The sequence below is a fragment of the Lutjanus erythropterus genome, chromosome 8, assembly GCF_056507025.1.
Source record: "Lutjanus erythropterus isolate fLutEry1 chromosome 8, fLutEry1.hap2, whole genome shotgun sequence".
In the NCBI taxonomy this organism is placed as follows: Eukaryota; Metazoa; Chordata; class Actinopteri; order Lutjaniformes; family Lutjanidae; genus Lutjanus; species Lutjanus erythropterus.
The window spans coordinates 29,525,131-29,544,182 of NC_139324.1; the positions used below are offsets into that span (position 1 = coordinate 29,525,131).

The 19,052-nt window shown below is 39.0% G+C and overlaps 1 protein-coding gene across 1 annotated transcript in view; it reads left to right on the forward strand.

The window, feature by feature from the left end:
- LOC146323030 (bromodomain adjacent to zinc finger domain protein 2B-like) overlaps nt 1-19,052 on the forward strand; it is a 70,377-nt gene that overhangs the window by 36,097 nt on the left and 15,228 nt on the right. The window contains exons 4-21 of the mRNA XM_084725218.1: nt 773-958; nt 1,568-1,699; nt 1,903-2,096; nt 2,232-2,444; nt 4,815-5,387; nt 6,142-6,203; nt 6,306-6,751; nt 7,499-7,798; nt 9,889-9,949; nt 12,663-12,771; nt 12,944-13,045; nt 13,578-13,788; nt 14,259-14,351; nt 14,436-14,497; nt 14,786-14,851; nt 15,770-15,835; nt 16,984-17,028; nt 17,226-17,252. Of these exons, the coding sequence (XP_084581344.1) occupies nt 773-958; nt 1,568-1,699; nt 1,903-2,096; nt 2,232-2,444; nt 4,815-5,387; nt 6,142-6,203; nt 6,306-6,751; nt 7,499-7,798; nt 9,889-9,949; nt 12,663-12,771; nt 12,944-13,045; nt 13,578-13,788; nt 14,259-14,351; nt 14,436-14,497; nt 14,786-14,851; nt 15,770-15,835; nt 16,984-17,028; nt 17,226-17,252 (2,948 nt within the window). The remainder of the gene's footprint in view (nt 1-772; nt 959-1,567; nt 1,700-1,902; nt 2,097-2,231; nt 2,445-4,814; nt 5,388-6,141; nt 6,204-6,305; nt 6,752-7,498; nt 7,799-9,888; nt 9,950-12,662; nt 12,772-12,943; nt 13,046-13,577; nt 13,789-14,258; nt 14,352-14,435; nt 14,498-14,785; nt 14,852-15,769; nt 15,836-16,983; nt 17,029-17,225; nt 17,253-19,052) is intronic.

Here is a 19,052-nt window from a genome sequence, read left to right on the forward strand (position 1 = left end):
TAAAAGATGCTTAAATCAGAAGATAGAATCGATTCATGGATGTGGAGAATCTTGACACCCATATTAGGGATTATGGTTTGATATTTAAACAGTTCCAAGGGTACCTTACCAGATGAACAGCTGAAAATGTTCTGTCACTAGAACAGGGCAACATGGAATCAGACACAATGATTAGCCTGGTTAGCTTTGCATTTATACAGAACAAATCAATTTGACTTTGCTTTTAACATTCCTGCACAGCTCCGGGTTCTTAATGAAAACGAGGTATTAGATCAAGGTAATAGGGCTTGGCTGGTTTCTTTGATAGAGATAGTCCTGATAGCAAACACCGGATATATTGCCCTTAGCTGTTGTAAAAGGAAAAGGTCAACTTGGCATCAGCAGTACAGTCCTTTATTTCAGATTTCTTTCAGCAGGTGTCCTTTTGTCCCTGCCTTCTTTCAGTTATTCATTTTCACTCTCATTTATTTTGCTGGACTCTTTTATTCTATACATCAAACAGTGGTTAATCCACAAATTATTTGGATTGATCTATTTTTCTGAACATGAGTTGAGGTGCAAAACCCTGAATCTTCCATGATTATCACTATGAACAGACTCACCTGGCCTCTCTTTGAACAGATCAAGCAGAATCCACAGCTTTGTCCTCAGTTTTACTTTTACATTTTTTGAAGCATTGAATATTGTCCTAATTGGTCCTTAATGGTATCATGGTATTAACAACTGATGAGTTTAGAAAATAACTACTTAACAGACTGTCTTATTTCCCCAGGCCACTTGCTCCAGGTAACAGGGGATGAACGTTTGAATATGTCTGGCAGCTCCAATGGTTTTCCTTTAGTCAGCCATCCAGCTTTTGGGCTCTACACATCAAGTTCAGGGCGCTCTGAGTTTGGAGGCCTTGGAAGTCTGGGTTTGTCTGCCTTGGCTGCTCACTCCCAGTTTGGTACATTTCCAGGTAAGTAAACCCAAATTGCAATTTTTATTTTTTAGTTTGGAGTAAAGAAGGAAAAATTACCTCATGGTAAAGTTATTTTTTTTTTGTATGTCATGGTGATGATTAGTATACTGTTGTTTTTTTTCCATTGTTGAAATGGGGAGGTAAAATGTGAAACTTCTTTGCATCAGAAATAGAACTTATTTTTATTATTTCATCCTTTTCAGTCTTCCCACTCAAGATGTCAAAAATAATTAAAAAAATTCTCTGTGATATCTGATTTGAAGCAGATTGTATCCAAATGTTATAATGACACTAGGCACAAAGTAAACAGATGTTTTAGAAAGCAGATGCTGTTTCAGAGGTCTGCTGGGGAACTGTTGCAGCTGTGCCATGTCTACTAGATGGGGTGAATCTTGCGACCTGAGCCTGTTTTAACTTATCAACTCTCAATATAAAGGGATGAAATCACCATCAGTGGAATGCATTTGTTATCGTGCTGAATAGTGCTGTTAACAGGTTAGATAAAATTTGCCCCTCTAACATGCTGGCAGATTGGATTCTCTGCATATTTAGATAGTGAGTGGCTATTTGTGCCTGACTGAACAGTATCTCGCTCCCCCACTCCAGACTGGTGGCGGCCATCTGAAGCACATACCAGAGGAGCAGCAGCCTTCTTCCCTCCTCTTATGGGTCTACATCCTGTGTTTGCATCAGCCTTTAAGAACCACGATCCTGCTCACTTGCAGTCACGTACCTCAGGTGAAAATAGAGCTGCCTCCTGCCTAAGGTCATACATGTTGGAGTAGTTTAAAGAGGCTCCACACTGAATGATTCCATAAACATATTTTTCCATAACACTAAAATATTTGTGTTTACATTCTGAGACTTATTTTCCTTCTAATATGTTTGACTTATATTGCTTGTTTTCCTGAGTATCCGTCTAAAGAAATGCACAATGCCGATTTCTGTATGTGTCATTGGAACAGTGAATGGTAGGAGCAATTCTTCTCCTACTGGGAGCTCTGCTGCGAACGCCAGTTCATTTCCAACAAAGGGAAACAAGGACAAAACTAAAGCCAACAGTAGTCTGAGTCAAAAGAGCAGCCAGGACCTGCGCCAGCTGCACCAGAAGACCATTCAGAAAACAAAAGAAAAGGTTAATAAATACTGCATTTGTTCAAACACTTGAGTGTGCTGCATGAAAACTCACTTCACTGTTCTGTTGTCCCTGGCACCCTCGCTCCTGTGTTTACGTGATAAAAAAAAAATGTGGGCTTTTATTTTTATTTAGAAACCCAACAAAAGACCACTAGAGACCTCCAGCATGAGTGGCAGCCAATCGGGATCATTGTCAGACAGCTCCAGTGATGGCGAGGAGAGCAGCAGTGATCCTGACGACATGGAGGAGGAGGAGGAGGACAATGATGAAGATGACGATGATCAAAGCAATGACAGTGAGGACTCTGACTCAGAAAAAGACAGTCAAGTGAAAAGAAAAGTCAAGGTAAGTCTCTCTGACTCAAATGTCTGGTGTTTGTGTTTCAATATTCAGAAGCATACTCAGTTTTGAAAATCAGTTTTTAGTTTCCTTGTTTTTAGTTTCTCTAGTTTAGTTTCTAGTTTTAGTTTTAAGGCTGATGGTTGATGATAGTTAATTATTTTATTTTATGGTGTAAAAGGACTGCTGCTGACTGCAGCATTGTTTTTTTGTTTTGCACTTGTACATATATAATTCAAACATTAATTGATTAGTCCACTTCATGCTAATTTGTTTGGACATGGCTGACTAATTTTATTTTACTTCATTAAAGAAAAAAAAGCAGAAGCACTTAACCTTAACCTTCTAAGTCCTGAGCTTTGTATGCATTATTAATTTCACCTAGCTGTTTGAGATTTATAGGACCTGATAAGTACAAAACCCAAGCTTTGTGTTTTAACAGGAAGTAGTTTTTGAAAAAAGCAATGCTTCACATCTAAAAGCCTTATGATTTTGTCCATTTCATAACGTCTTACTGATCTTTACAGAGAGATGACCTGAAAATGTATCATATAAAAAATAAAATCACTGTAGAATAATCTGTACCACATACAAAAACTGTTAAAACTGTTGGTTTCTTCCCAAATCTATATTTCCTTACTTTTACAACTTCACGTTATTAAGTCTGAGTGTCCTCAAACACGTACTTCCTAATTAAAGGGATTGTTCACCCAAAAATGAAAATTCAGTCATTATCTACTCACCCTCGTGGCGATTGAAGGTCAGGTTTAGTTTTTCAGTCCACAAAACACTGCTGGAGTTTCACAGGAAAACAGTCTATCTCCCAAACAATGGAAGTTAATTTTCAACGTAAAAATGTTATTTACTCCATGTTTTTAGCCTGAATCTTCACTGTAGATCCTTATCTTGGAGCCACATTCACGGGCATATGCATACGGTCTGAACTGGATGTGTTTGATGTGACCATGTGCGAACAGCATGTCGAGACTTTAGCAGACTGGGATTACTCCAGACAAGTTTTTTTTTTTTTTTTTTTTCACGTTTATAAACGGGTCACCATTCACTTCCATTGTTTAGGAGATTCTGCAGCCCTGTTTCCCTATGAAACTCCAGCAGCGTTTTGTGGACTAACAAAATAAACCTGACCCTCAATCGGTGTGAGAGTGAGTAGCTACTGGCTCAATTTTCATTTTTAGGTGAACTATCCCTTTAACAGCATCTTAGCTTGATGATATTACTAAAATTTGTCAAACCATAAAAGTTTGTAGGCATAAATAACCGTTTCAGCTGTTAAATTTAATGAGGTTTTGCACCTTTTCTGCTTTTACCTCAGTCTCGCCAGTAGACTCTTTTCACAGAGGACGCCACAATCTTTCTTTTGTTGATTGTTCTTTGGCTTCCACTAGATGGCATAGTAGTGAACACTGGTGAGGACAACAGGTCTGTGATGAGCAGAATGAAGTATAAGATGCAGCAAGCTCAAAATGTACCTTTCTCATATGGACAGGCTCAGGAGGTTAAGGAAAAATCTGTAATATATTTACTGTCATTTATCATGAAATGACCTGAGCTGAAAGGTGTCCTTTGAAATTTCTATTCCAGGCCAAAACAGTTTTTGTTTGCCCATTTCATTTTGGAGTTGAAATTAATGCCAGAACAATGGGCTTTTTTTTTTCTTCAGGATAATGGGCGAAGCTTTACATTGACCGACAATTTGCAGTTATAAACAGCTGATCAGCTTACAGTGTAGGACATGTCGTCACTTGTTATTGTCAGTTTACAATGTTGCGCTCGTCTTGTGTTTCTGCAGCCTGTCTGTGCTTCTTTGCATCAGAAGAGGGGGTGGTGGGAAACAGCTCACTTCAAACATAGACTGTATATTAATAGGGATTCAGCCTATTTAATATACAGTCTGTGGCTTCAACTCACCATTTGTACTGCAGCACTCATTTTTTGGCATCTAATTGTTGCATGTTGGTCCTTTAAGTTAAAATGAAAAATGAGTTTTATATGAACAAAAGATGCTGTACACATCAGATTTGTTATTTAACAATGGACATTTCTTTGAAGTTGTCATTTTTTGTTGTTTTCTAATATCATGATAAATATTGTATTGTGGACTTCTTATTGTAGTGTTGTCGCTGAAGCATAAAGCTAAGACGGTATGAAAGTAGTTAAAAAAAAAAGAAGGAAGCCCTGTTTAAAACTGTTCTCTGTTTGATAAATGTTAGCTGGATTGTCAAAAGCAGCCATGGTGGTGGTGGGTGGCAAACTGGATGTCTGTGCGAGCTGACAGAGCTGCCACTGTGAGACTCTCTCAGTAGGAGCTGACATGACATGCTGTCTTCTCCCCGTTTTCCTCATCCTCCTACTCAGCGGCTGACACAGAACACTTCTGAGAGTAAAAAGAAGAGACCTTCCTTGGCTGATGGAGACATAACTCAGGACGGTCACCGTGACATTGTTCCTTTGACTTCCTCCTGCCGCCTCCAGTCCTCTTCTCATCCTCTTGGCCTGCCGCAGTCCGCTGCGCTCTTCCTCCAGAACTCCAGGACTGCAGAGGAGGAAGGCCAGCAGCAGCACATCAGTGTCATCCAGGCCACGGGGTTGGCAGCCAGCACCAGTCCCCTCGCACTGTCCCACAGGGAGACGTCTCCTCTGCCCTCCAGGTCCTCGCCAAACCTCGTCTCCTTCTCCAACTCACCGAAGCACAGTCCTGTCTCCTCCTCTCCCAAACCTCTTGCTCTCTGTTCCCCTTCAAAGTCCCTCTCTCTGTGCTCCTCACCCAAGCCTCTCTGCCCCTCCTCTTTACCCAAACCTCCAACACAGTTAGCCTCACAAAAGCCCCGACATAAAGCCAAATTCCCGATGCCCTCTCCAAAGCACATGCCACTTGTTGATAGCATGGATGGAAGATCGTTACACTCGAACAGTTTTAAATTGAAACAGGTGAGTTTATATTTGTTATTCACATTGCTGTGTCGGTGCTGAATTCTTCCTGTGGTACAAAAAACAAATTACTGAAATGAAGCATAAACGCATTTCTCATCCTCTTTTGTAATAGAAGGAGCTCTTGTTTTTATTCATTGTCCGTCATTGTTTCTGTCATAAAATAAATAACAATCTTTGGGCTCCCAGTGGGCAACAGAAAATGAATGCTTATGCACTATTATCAGGGCTTTTATTATACTGCATGTGAGTCTGACCGCTACATGACGAGAAGTGACAATGCGTTTAGCTCTACTGGGAATACTTCACAAAATTGACAAGCAATTAGCTCTGTTATGCTTTGGGATGTTTGTTATCAAGAGAGAGAAATCGGCCTCTTTTAGAGGACTCTGTTATTGTCAGTATTTTGAAAAGGAGGGAAAATGTAGCAGTCTATAACAAGAGGGTTTTAATTCATATGATGGTGGTACATTAAATACGGGCTTTTGATTGCCAGAGTATGACAATAGCAACAAATACAAGATGACAGCTGAAGTCACATGATGGCACTAAGCCAAACAATTTGAAAATATTTTCCACAGCAGCCTTTTTTCCTTCCCTGTTGTTGACAGGCTTGAGCCTGCTCTTCATTGTCCCTGTCTCTTATTACACCTTAAATTCCTTCATTCACAGCCCACAGCGATGTAATGTGAGTGACAGTTTGTGTAATTACTTCCTTTTTCTCTTTGTTTCCCTATTCATTTTATAAATGTAGCCCCTCCATTCCAAGGACTCTCCGAAGCAAGCTTTCTCTCTGCAACCTAAGAGCCAGAACTGGTATAAAAGTCACAAAAAATCAGCATCCTTATCACCGTCGCTGACACTGCATAAACATTTGTCAGATCCGTTGAGCAGTCATTTACTGTCTCTCCCACACAGCAATGACACCAATCTGTTCCTGAATCACCACCACCATCCTAACGGAGTGATCCACGGTGCAGTTCAGGATGCCCCCTTGGCCCTCATCACTAAACCCCGCAGCCAGAGCAGCACCCCTGGCAGCAAGCCCCTCCTGGCAGCTGCCAGCCCTCCCTATCCCATGCCCATCAACTTGAGCACTGGCACCAAGGAGATGTCAGGCTGCTCTGCTTCCCCGCTTAAATCTTCTGCCTCATCAGGTGTTGCTCACACACCAAGGAAGACTAAGAGTCCCAAGCCTCTGCATGCTGCAGGGAAGAGCTTCTCTAAAACCTCCTGTCCCCCAGCAGACCTACTCAGAAGCAGTGAGTCTGATATCCACAGCAGCAAGGACTCAGATGACTCTTTAGGAGACGACAACGATGAAGATGATATTGAGGATGAAGATTCTGGCAGCAGCCTGTCAGGTTAGATTAAGCAGACCTTTCTTGAAAGGGATAGTTCAGATTATTTGATGTGGGGTTGTATGAGGTACTTATTGATAGTCAGTGTATTACCTACAGTAGGTGGATGTTGGTACGCCCGTAGTTTGGAGAGGCAGGTCTACTGCTACCTTGATCAGTTAGGTTGTTTGTGTTCAATCTCCTTTAAAAACACAGAAGTGAATCAGCAGTTATAAAAAAGACAAATTGAGACAGCTGTAGACCAGCAACTCTTGTGATCTCAGAGGTAAAATTGCATCTGGTTGGTATTTGGCTTGTATCACAATGGCCTCCTGTCAAAAAGGCTGTCTGACAGTAAGATAAAATGGTAAAAATGTTCTAAATATAGTGTACACTTAAAGTGATATTTTTAGGTAAACCTTTTTTTAAGTGGCTAAAATACGTTTTGTTGCTGACCCTGTTCAAAGTAGTTTATTGCTTTGCTTCCGTGCTGGTACTCCTCTCCGCTGGAGACGTGTCCACCACCATCTACTGTAGGTTATACACTGACTATCAATAAGCACCTCATACAACCCCACAAAAGATAATCTGAACTATTCCTTTAACTTGATAAAGAAATGTCATTCATAACATGTTATCACAGATATAAGCCGTTAGATGAGGCTTGTTCTGGAAATTAGCAGTGCTCTGTACTATATGCTTTGGTTGTGAGTAGAATGATAATTAGGATATCATTTTGTTCTCTCTCTGTCACACTGGAATCCCCTGCAGAGTCGGAGAGCAATCTGGAGAGCGACTCTGATGGCTCTGAGGATGATATGAAGGAGCGTGCTGAGACGGAGGCAGATAGCGACGCAGAAAGGACTCCTCTGAAACTACTTACTAAAGTGTCCTCGGCCAGTCACAAGTCCTCCTCAAACATCTCGGCCAACTGCTCCCTGCTTAATCTACACATCATCAAACCTCCTAGTTTAACTAGTAACTTACTCACTGCAACCACAGTGACCAGCTCAGGGGCACCGAGTACCCACAGCACCATATCGCCATCCTTCACATTTGCCACACTGCCAGGTAACAAATCTGTGTATGCTTAAAGGGGTAGTTCAGATTATTTGAAGTGAGGTTGTATGAGGTAAATGATAGCTCGTGTATTAGCTTCAGCAGATGCTGGTCGATATGCCCCCAGATTGGGGAAGCAGCAGATATACCAGTGTAGAAAGAAAGTGATCCAGTGTTGTGTCCAAGTGTGTAGGAAAAGGCCCATTTAAAAGAAATTAATATCAGTTTAAGTGTATGCTATATTTTAGAATATTTTCACCACTTAACTTTCCAGTCAGACACCTCCAAAAGGAAATTGCTGTCATATTAGCCAAATATCACTCTCTAAAATAACCAGACTCTATTGGCAAAATCAGTAATTTTACCTGTTAGAACACAGGGGTTGTAGGTCTACTGCTGCCTTGATTGGTTAGTTTGTTTGTGTTATTCAAAATAGCAAAGTCACACGACTTTGCTATTTTGAAAGTTTAGCTTGGATGCACTCAAGTAACACAATAACAAAAAGCAAACGTAACATGTTGAGACAGCAGTAGACCAGCAACACCTGTGTTCTGCATGGCAAAATTACTGATTTAGCCAAAGAAGTCTGACAATTTACATTGGTAAAGGCTGTCTGATGGCAAGGTAAAGCAGTAAAAATATACTAAACATAGCATACACTTAAATGGACAGTTCAGCCCAGAATCAAAAGTACATAAGTTTCCCCTGGGAGTTAAAGAGTTTTTGAGATATTGCCATAGAGATGTCTGATTTCTTTCCAATGTGATGGGACTGAATGGCACTTGTCTCAAAGCACCACAAAAATTCATTAAAAAAAAAAAAAATCAGATTATTGTCTCTTTCCAGACGTCATGGCACGAATACTCAAGGTAATCCACATGCCTTGTTGGGAGCACTTTCATGTAGGAACTATTTTCTTTCCTGCAGGAAAAAAGTAGTTCTGGTAAATTCTGAAGTAGTTCCGGTAGATTCTAAGGTAGTTCAGGTAGGTAAACTGGGGTCGTGTGGTCTCCCATCTACTGTATATACTACACCGCTTGTTGATGAGTACCTCAAACAACCCCACTTCAAATAAACCAAACACTCCCTTAAAGACGAAATTCATCCACAACTTTTTCAGGCTTTCAGGAAAGTGTTATTCACTTAGATAACAAAGTAGGATCATGATGAAAGTCAGCATGGTATTTATTTTTCCCCCACTCTGTTTTTTTGGTAGTCTGGGCTTTTTTGTTCTCCCTCCTTTTTGCTGACTAAGACTATCCGACCAATCAGTGGAAAATTGTGTTTTTTTTTCCAGTATGAAGTCATGGATGTACATTTCTCAATAGTTCCAGGTTAAGATGAGCTCTCTGGAAGAAATTGGTTTGCGTCATTGTTTTGATGGTCCACAGCAGCTTTTTGCTTTAATAACCCAGGCAGATGCTTTATACATCTGATACCGAGTGAGTCACGCAGCATATTACGTTACTAACACGGCCAGATTTGACTTGCACATAATAAGTTTTCATTTCTTGTTCCATATAGCCCTGCTGTTGAGTAATAGGAGAATCATGTCACAGCTGTATGCTATGGATTACACTTGATGATCTTACAGAAACATTTTTTAACTTGAATAAAATAAGGAATTAAAGTGTGTATTTTATGCTATTAATGCTACAACCTCTGAAATATCATGACGGCGGTAAGGCTTGATGTTGTATAAGCTTTTTTCCTGTATTTTGCTCTTCTCTTATGTGTCAAAAGGTCTGAATATTGTTTGTCTAATATTTTAGATTGCTCATGCATAAAGGGTATTGGTGACCCTGAACTGAGCTAACTTATTCTGGGTTGTAGCTGAAAGCAAATTCTACCAACAGTGATCATATAGTCATTCAAGTGAAGTTATGTGAAGTAAAGTTTGCTTTTAAATATATAAAACAACTATACCCAATAATTAAATATACATAATTGGGTCCTCTTTGTTGAGGGTTTGACATTTGCAATAATACACAATAATCCTTATTTTGTGTAGTGGTTATATCTGTAAACATGGCAGGTCCACAGATTCGCTCAGGTCCCCCTGGAGGTGCAAAAAGCGCTGAGTCATTTTTCCTGTTTTCTAGGATCAGGGAAGAGGAGACGAATAACAGATGAGAGAGTTCTGCGGTTGCCTCTTGAGTTTGGGTGAGATATCGTGCATGCACTTCATATTAAAACAAACACTGTGTTTTGACAATCTTACCATGTTCCATTTGTCCTTACTGTTATACTTCCTGCATTGTTTGTGTTTATGCAATCGGTGTTATAGTAAAATGTCAACTCACTGAGGGCTGACAAGTGACCTTTCCTAAAAGGTCGTCTGCGGTCATCTTTACTTTGTGGAGCAGCTGAAGACACATGATCACCCACGGCAAATATTACCATATCCCCAAGTCTGCCACATACAACATGCAATGAATTATGTTTTAGAAACTTTCAGTATTGATACATTAAGAAAAATGAATAGGAAGCAGTCCATTCTCTCAACATGTACTGTCATTAGATCCTGGGCAAGATATTTATCTGTCATCCGTAGTTAGGGCAGATGGAGGAGGCAGTGTGGAGAGGGTGGGGACTGCTTGTTTAATCATGAATCCTTGAATACTAAATGAAGGCAAGGTGCAGAGCTATATGTAAGCCATATTAACAAGGTATTTGAATTTAATTTGCATTAATAACATATCAGACACAATTTATTACTTCTTGCAGAACATTTTATATTGTTTAAAACATGACTGGAGGTGGATTTTAATCTTTACACGGATTTTTTATTTCGTTTTGGTCTTACTTGCTTCCTGAAAATCGAAAATGTCAGTCAGTCACATTTTAGTCTTCTGTTTTTAATTTAGTCTTAATTTTAAGCAATGTTTTAGTGTAATTTTACTCAGTGTTTTAGTCATAATTTTCACTTTCATGATAATGTAATGAATCCTACAGATATGTCTGTATTACTAGCAGTAAAAATTCCAATTTGAAAAAGCAGACCTTGAACTGTGAGGCTGGGCTGAGACTGTGTAACTGAAGCATTCTTTTTTTTGTCTTTTTTAAGTGTGAATGTCTTTGTCATTATGAGTTATCAGGGACTGATCATGTTCATTGCCTGATGAAACAGAATTTTTATATATTACTGAGGTCTCTCACTAAATTTAGTGTCATATTTCACTCAGTTGAACTTTGTTTTAATAAATCAGCAGTTATAAAATTGAGTGAACTGCAGTGTTAAGGCAGGCGAGCATAATATGGGAAACATCACACTTATTCACTCAACATGGAGCTAAAATTAATACCGAATTATGTTAGACATTTGCTAAAAGTTTGTGTCTGTTTATTAGTCATAAGGAAATATAAATTATCTTTTAGAAGGAGTAGAATGATTTTGTTTTAAATGTATGTTACTCAGTGCCAACATTTACTTGGATAGTGCCGATTTATGTTCCCAAGTATACTAATATAGCGATGTTGGTAGAAATTATTTTAGGAAGCAAAACAGTGGTACTAGGGTATAGTTAAGAAACACCTTTGAACTACCACTTAGATTGCTTAGAACTTTTTATATGTTATAGAGAAGACTGCTATGAGTAATAAACATTTGTCAGATTTTCTGTATTACTTTGTGAGGTTCATCCCTTTTCTCTCACAAAGTGAGTATACCAAAAAATGCATTTTTATAGGACCATATTAACTTGATTTCAAAATGTTCCCCTCAATTCCTTAAGACTTTTTTTCCTCTCATTTAGGATGTAATGAGCAGACAAAATCCATTGTGTTTGTTTATGTTGCGGTTTGTGTGAGATCGACCCACACTTTTGGGTGAAATGCTTGGACTATTAGAAAAAAAGAACCCTAGAGTTCCTGATTTGAGGACAGTGACCTGTTCATCAAGAGCTAAGTAGTGTTCGCCGGAAAAAAACATTCTTACCTTCCTTGCAGGGGCCTTAAAAACCACAGTCATGAACAGTAAGTCATAGTGGGCAGGAAATGAATTGAGGCCCAGCAGTTCAGCATGGAGTGGTTAATTGCATCCAGCCTGCAACACAGACATGCAACATTAGCAGCTCCCTGCCCACAGATTTTGCAGCCTCGGATCAGAGTGCCTTTCATCTTGTGGGGATGTTTTTCATCAGTAGGTTCACAGGAAACAGAGGCCACAGGCCCGAATATCAGCCCCCCACTTTGTCTGGGAGAACAGCCTACATGTCTTTTCTGTAAGCCATGGCTGCTCTCCAGCGGAGCTCATGGGAACTGAGGAGTTGCCCCACTTGGCACATGGCCATTTAGGAGTGTGATTACTGAAAGGGTCAGAGGACGACAAGGCCACAGACTACACAATGCACAGCTGTGCAGACAACATTTACACCATTTTTCTCCTTGTTTGCCTGCTGTTGTGAATGAGAGGACATGAGTCTATTAAGACTAGAAAAATATTGCAGGAGGGAACTTTTGTTAGAGAAATGTTCCACTTATGCAGTAGATATTAAAGGCATAGTTCACATTATTTGAAGTGGGGTTGTATGAGGCACTTGGATTGATAATCAGTGTATTACTTACAGTGTAAAGCGGTTGACACAGCCCCATTTGGAGAGGCAGAGAGACGTATATATGGCTTATATTACAATGATTTCCTGTCAGAAAAGGTTGCCCGACGCCAAAATAAGGCAGTGAAAATCTTGCTAAATAATTTGTTGACCCTGTCTACAGCAATACATTGCTTAGTTTCTATACTGGTACTCCTCTCCGCTTCTCCAAACTGGGTGCTTGTCTGTCAGCCTCATACAAAGACCACTCCCAAAGTATCCCCTTGTGCATTAAGTATTTGGTACCTGGTATGTTATATTTTTGCAATTTCTTTGTTTGGTAGGTGGCGGAGAGAGACCCGAATCCGTACTGTGTCAGGTCGTCTACAAGGAGAGGTAGCTTACTTTGCTCCATGTGGGAAGAAGCTGCGTCAGTATCCTGATGTAATGAAGGTAAATCTATAATGTGTAGCTTTAAATGGTAGCTCTGTGCTCACTGTACTAGTATAGCATTTTGTGGTTGTCCTCAGGTGGAAATAAGGACATATATGGTAATTGACTAATTAATATTGCTGAGAGTTCTTACCTATGCTTTAATTAATGCTCATTATGTTTTTGTCTGCAGTACTTACTCCGCAATGGAATAACTGAAATCTCACGGGATAACTTCAGCTTCAGTACAAAAATTAAAGTTGGTGACTTCTATGAAGCCAGAGAAGGACCAGAGGTAACTATTTCTACTTGATTTAGTTATTAGTGTTTGTGATAGGCAGGATCTCCATAATGACCTTTCATCATGGAGCAGTAATTATCTAGAATTCATATTTAGTTTCTTCACTGAAGGATGTTGACATTAACATCATTGCCCACATCTATGTTTGTTTTGAAAACACTGAATTATGTAACAGTTGCACCCACACTGTTCTAGAGACCAAATTAACATACCTGCAGGGAGCATTTCTTTCAAAGTTCTTTATATTAAAGAGATAATTCATGTTTTTTTGAAGTGCAGTAGAATGAAGTATTTATCCATAGTCAGTTTATTAGCCGGCTGTTGTCTAAATGCAGGGTAAATACAAAACCAATTCTGATATGTGTGCATGTTGTGTATTGCAGTCAAAGCTGTAGCAATAAGTAGTTACTCCAGTCAACATGAAAACCCATAAATTAAAGCAATTAATAGATAATCAGTAATTCAGTAGTTTTTTTGTTTGTTTTGTTGGTTTTAATTCGCCTTTCTTGTCCTTCCAATGACTCAGGGTTTACAGTGGGTGTTGCTGACAGAGGAGGAGATCGCTCCCAGTATCATAGCGATGGATGGGAGGCGCAGCCGCTGCACAAAGTCTGAGTCCCAGACGATAGGTAATGGCGGAGGGGCCAGACAGTGGAAGTCTCACACTGTTAATATCGGTGAAAACAACTTCCAAGATGTCACTGATGCCAAGCTGCTGCGCAAACTGGAGGCCCAAGGTCAGTTTACATCTTAGAAAACTGTCAACTGCACCTGTTCAAGAGAAAATCAACCGTTAAGTAGTAGTTATTTTCACTTAGGAGTTTAGTGCATTTATGTTTTTGTAAGGTTAATTAGACACCTGGGGCTAAAGTCATATCACTTCATGATATTTTCAGCTCAGGTTCAAAGAGGTGTGACAGCAGAACCATTTTCAGTTTTCTAAATTATCAGTAGTGAATGTTTTGTGTCATTTCCTCACATAAGTGGTTCTTTGCAGAGTCACACATGGTAAAAAAAACATCTTAGAAGAGACAACAATATTTATTTTTTAATGTACATTAAAACAATACCTTGTTGCAAAAACTTTTTCTCTGGAGGGTGTAGCAAGGGATTCAGAGGAATCCAAGGGTATCTGCGGACCAGTTTTTCTTAATGTTTTGAGCTCAAAGAATCTGTGATTTCAGTAACATATTTCATCATGTTGCAGAAATAGCTCGACAGGCAGCACAGATCAAAATGATGAGAAAACTTGAGAAGCAGGCCATGGCACAAGCAGCCAAGGAGGCGAAGAAGCAACAAGGTAAACAGCTGCCGTCTAGTCACACTCTTCTCTAACGCTCCACCATAATGTTGTGCTCAAGCCTAATTTGTTTGTGTCTTCCAGCAATAATGGCTGCAGAAGAGAGGCGGAAAAAGAGGGAGCAGATGAAGATTCTTAAACAGCAAGTAAGGGGTTTTATTTTTGCATGCATTGTTTAATTTTCCGTGCAAAGCTTCATAACTGTCGGCAGCTGCTGTGTTCATATTCAGAGTTTGTGTGCTCCAAGGTGAAAAGGTTTTAAGCACAGTTGAATTGCTTTTGAAATTTTTCAAGGAAGTTGCTATCCTTCAAAATGGTGCACCTTTCTCATCTGCATAGACCCAGTGTACTTCACCCCCACCCCCTTCCTTCACTCTATAACATGCATGACTTAACAGTTAATTCATTTGATCTTGCCCTCATCCTTTTACCAGGAGAAGATCAAGCGCATTCAGCAAATTCGTATGGAGAAAGAACTACGTGCACAGCAAATTCTCGAGGTTCGTCCTGAAAGTTATTGCAGAAACATTCTAAAACACTTCCTTTCTGCTGTTGATAGGATTTTTTAAAAAAACCAACCAAAGGCTATTCCTAAATTATGTGGTCCCACTTTTCGTCACATCTAGTGAGTACATGTGACTAATGCTTAATTGGTTTTTTGCAAAAGTGCCATTGAATATGAAAATCTCCTCAGAGCGTGAGGGAGCTTAATACAAAATACAGTATTTCATTAAGTAAGAGGTGGCCCAGAGTTTACCATGGCTAGGTGAAATACCTATTTTGCATTCCCTCCCTAATAGAAGCTGTGAAGTATTTTAGCTTTTATAAATCAAATTTCAGTTGACACGCTTGGCAAGCAGCTCTTAACAGGATTTTGTTGGGGCTATAATTACTGATAGAATTTTTGCTTAATTTATTCTCACTGCCTGCTGGTGTTTCATAATAACTACAGCCAATTTGTCTTTCAGTGTTAATGAGAGGAAATAATCATCTCATTGCTCAAGATTTCAGTATGTTAGATTTGACGTTATCGGTGAGCCACTGGCCCTATTTAGCTTTCAGTTGCATACTTTTTTGTTGACGGAATTATCTGTCAAACAGATTGGAGAAAAAAAAAAAGCAATCTAGCAAGCACTTTCCAAACTTATACATAATATTAAGTACAACACTCAATTAGTACTTATTTTTTAAACCAAGCATTTTATACATTTGGGATAATTTTCCTAGGCCTTTATTATTTTCACTTGATTATTTTAATTAAGAAAATTATCTTAGCTAATTTTCATTAATCAGAATTTGCTGCCCCAATCAAACATTTATTCATTCGAATCTTCCCTGTGGTTTATGTACTGTGTCTGTTTTAAGGAGTCTGAGTCTGTTCCTCTGTTGCATGACCTTCATACCTGTTTTGCATGTAGGCAAAAAGAAAGAAGAGAGAAGAGGCAGCCAGTGCCAAAATATTGGAGGCCGAGAAGCGAAACAAGGTGAGTAAGATGACATTTAACAGCAGAACTGTGATTGTGATTGTGAACTGTTGCCTCTAGTGCTGCTTAAACAACTTAAAAGTATTGTTCAGATTATTTAAAGTGGGGTCGTATGAGGTACTTATCCAGTCAGTGTATTAACTACAGTAGATTGCGGTCAACACGCCTGCAGTTTGGAGAAGCAGTCCAAGTAACAACATGGAAGCTTAACTATGTACTAATGTGGACATGAAGCAAATATTAAAATGTTTTAGGCACTTAAGAAATGGCCTACCTACAAAGTCATTATCAGTTCAAGTGTACGCTGCCTTTAGATTGTTTTCAGCACTTTACCTTGCCGTGAAACAGCCTTGTTTAGATGGGAAACCACATTAAATAAGCCAAACATAACCCTCTCCAAACCAACCAGACTCCATTGGCAAAATCAGCAATTTTACCTTGCATCTAATCTACTACATCTTGATCTGTTATCAGCCTTTTCTGATGGGACAGACCAGTATATAAGCCAAATGTCGCTCTCTCTAACTCACATTGGTGAAATCAGTCATGCCACATCACAGAACGCAGGAGTTTCTGGTCCACCACAGCTTTGATCGGTTAGTTTGTTTGTCTTATTGTTTGACTTTGGTGAATCCGAATGAACCTTTTAAAACACCGCAGGCACACAATAACAAAAGCAAACCAACTAATTGAAGCAGCAGTAGACAAGTATCCCCTGTTTTCTGCAAGATAAAATTGCTGCTTTTGTCAGTGGAGTTTGGCTGTGTGAAAGACAGCAATATTTGGGTTATATAATGGTAGTTTCCCATCAGAAGAGGGTGTGTGATGGCAAGGTAAAGAAATAAGTGAATATAGTCTGAATATAGCATACACTTAAACTGATACTGATTATTTTAGATGGGCCTCAGGTCATGTATTGCTGCTGACCCTGTCCACAGCAGTTCATTACTTAGCTTCTGTGTTGGTACTCCTCTCTGATTCTGTGCTGACCACCATCTACTAAAGGTAATACACACACTATCAGTAAGTTCTTCATACAGCCCCACCTGCTATAACTAGAGCTATCTCTTTAGAGTCAGCCTTGCCACAGGTTTGTGAATATTTATGTTGTTTTTTCTAATTGATTTTCTAATCTTTCTTTCTTGAAGGAGAAGGAGATGCGAAGACTGCAAGCTGTCATACTGAAACACCAGGTAGGTATTTTGTCCATTCGTATTCTGTGCTTAAGCTGAATGTCTTTGAGATGGCCTCTAACTAATGATCATGATCATTATTTTGTACAATATATGCTTTGGGACTCTTAGGTGTATTTTTATTTCAGCTCACTGTCGGTTGGATTTTCCTTGTGTGATTTTCTATTTCTTAATACTTTGCCAACTTTTTCTACCAGGAGTTGGAGAGGCATAGACTAGATATGGTATGGGTATGTTTGTTTCTGTACATTTGACGTTTACTGTGAACGTGTTGTGATAAATGGTTGCCATCATAGCAATGCGTAAAGCGTAGTGCTGGCTGCAGTCATACTACATCCTTCCGCATGGCTTTTCCAGAACAGTGCACTCACTGCATACGTCTGTGCTATTTGTCTCTCAGAGAGAGAACACATCCATTATCTGCCCGATACGATCAAAAATGCCTTAGCTCCACAGAAAATATAACAGCATGCAAAGCACTCTGATAGCCTGAGAGAACAGTGTTTTTGTTTTGGATTGATTAAATTTAGGTACTCAGAATCCTTTTACTCTGCAGCTTGTGAGCCAACTTTCTAATCCATTCTATCACTTGAGAAAAAGTCAATAATCAGTTTGTGTTCTTGCCAGTGATTTATGACACTGAGTCAATGGAACAAAATTCTTGTTTTATTTCCTCATTTGAGATTTAAATGTTAACCATGGTTGTTCATTTCTGTCTTTTAATGCAGGCATTATATGACATGACTCCACACAGATTGCAACAGAAACTCTCAACTGTTCTAGTCTCATAGATATGTCATTTATAACATATTGAAAAGTCTTACGTAATCCAAGTGGAGTAAAGTATAAAAATCAGTGATGTCTGGTGTCCACACACAGGGTTCAGTGCTGTGTTTTATATGAGACATGGAGTTTGGATGCAGTACAGTGGATGTACAAAAGGAAATTCTTAACCCTTAGATGCATAAGTGGAACAAAATGACCTAGTGGGTTATTTTGAAAGTAATATTAAAGTTCTGTTTTAAGTTAACTTTAAATAATTTAGTTTTAAAGCTACAAGGAGGTTTTAGTTTTTTTGTTTTTTTTTACTGTTTCAGTTTGTTACTGAGTATTTATTCTTGATTCCTGCTACCAGGTCAGATTCTCCTTGAAATCAGATGATATGTTTACATTTTTCCAGGCAAAGATACAGTGAGTAGTACATTAGCCAGTCAAGTTATTTGTCACATAATATTTTGTGGTTATTATGATGGAAACACTACTGTAGCCAACAAAATCAACAAAATATGAAATCCCTTGTAGCAACTTTAAATCTATGTTATTCAGTACCCGCATTAATAAGGATTAGTTAGATCTTGATTCAGTTTTTTTTTTTTTTAAGTGGTACTAGGTTATTGTTAAAAACACTTGTAAACATGTTTTGTAGATTGTAGAAGATTTTCTGTTGTAATTTGTGAGGTTCACCTCTTTTTTTCACAAAACACCTGCACTAAAAAGTCATGTTTGGATCATAATTAGGCGATTTTCACAACTTTCCCTCCTTGCGATTCCGTATGACACTAAACTTGTTAAGCCTCTTTATGCTGCAGTTTGTGAGAGGTTGATCCATTCTTTTGGATAAAATGCCTGGACTTATTATGGTTATTAAATATATTGTACCTTAACTGTAAGAGGCCGCAATAGCTGAGAAGTTACAGTATAATAATTTAAACTTAATCTCCAGGATTTCCTGATAGTTTCATGCATCATTGTTCATCAGTTGTTTATAAATTCAGTGCTTTGCTTCTCCCTGCAACACTTAAATATTTGCTGCTCATACTTCTAAAACTCTTGGCCTTAGCTTTTCAGTGTGCTGCTTGCCAACATGCTCAGATTAATAATTGCTGTTTCTAACTTTGAGCTTATGCTTTGTGTATGCATCACTACCCGCAATTAAGCTTTTCATCTGCTGTTGTGTTCCATATTTGGTTTTAACTGTCATGTGTTTTTACACTTTAACTACTATGCAGTGTGCAACATTTTGA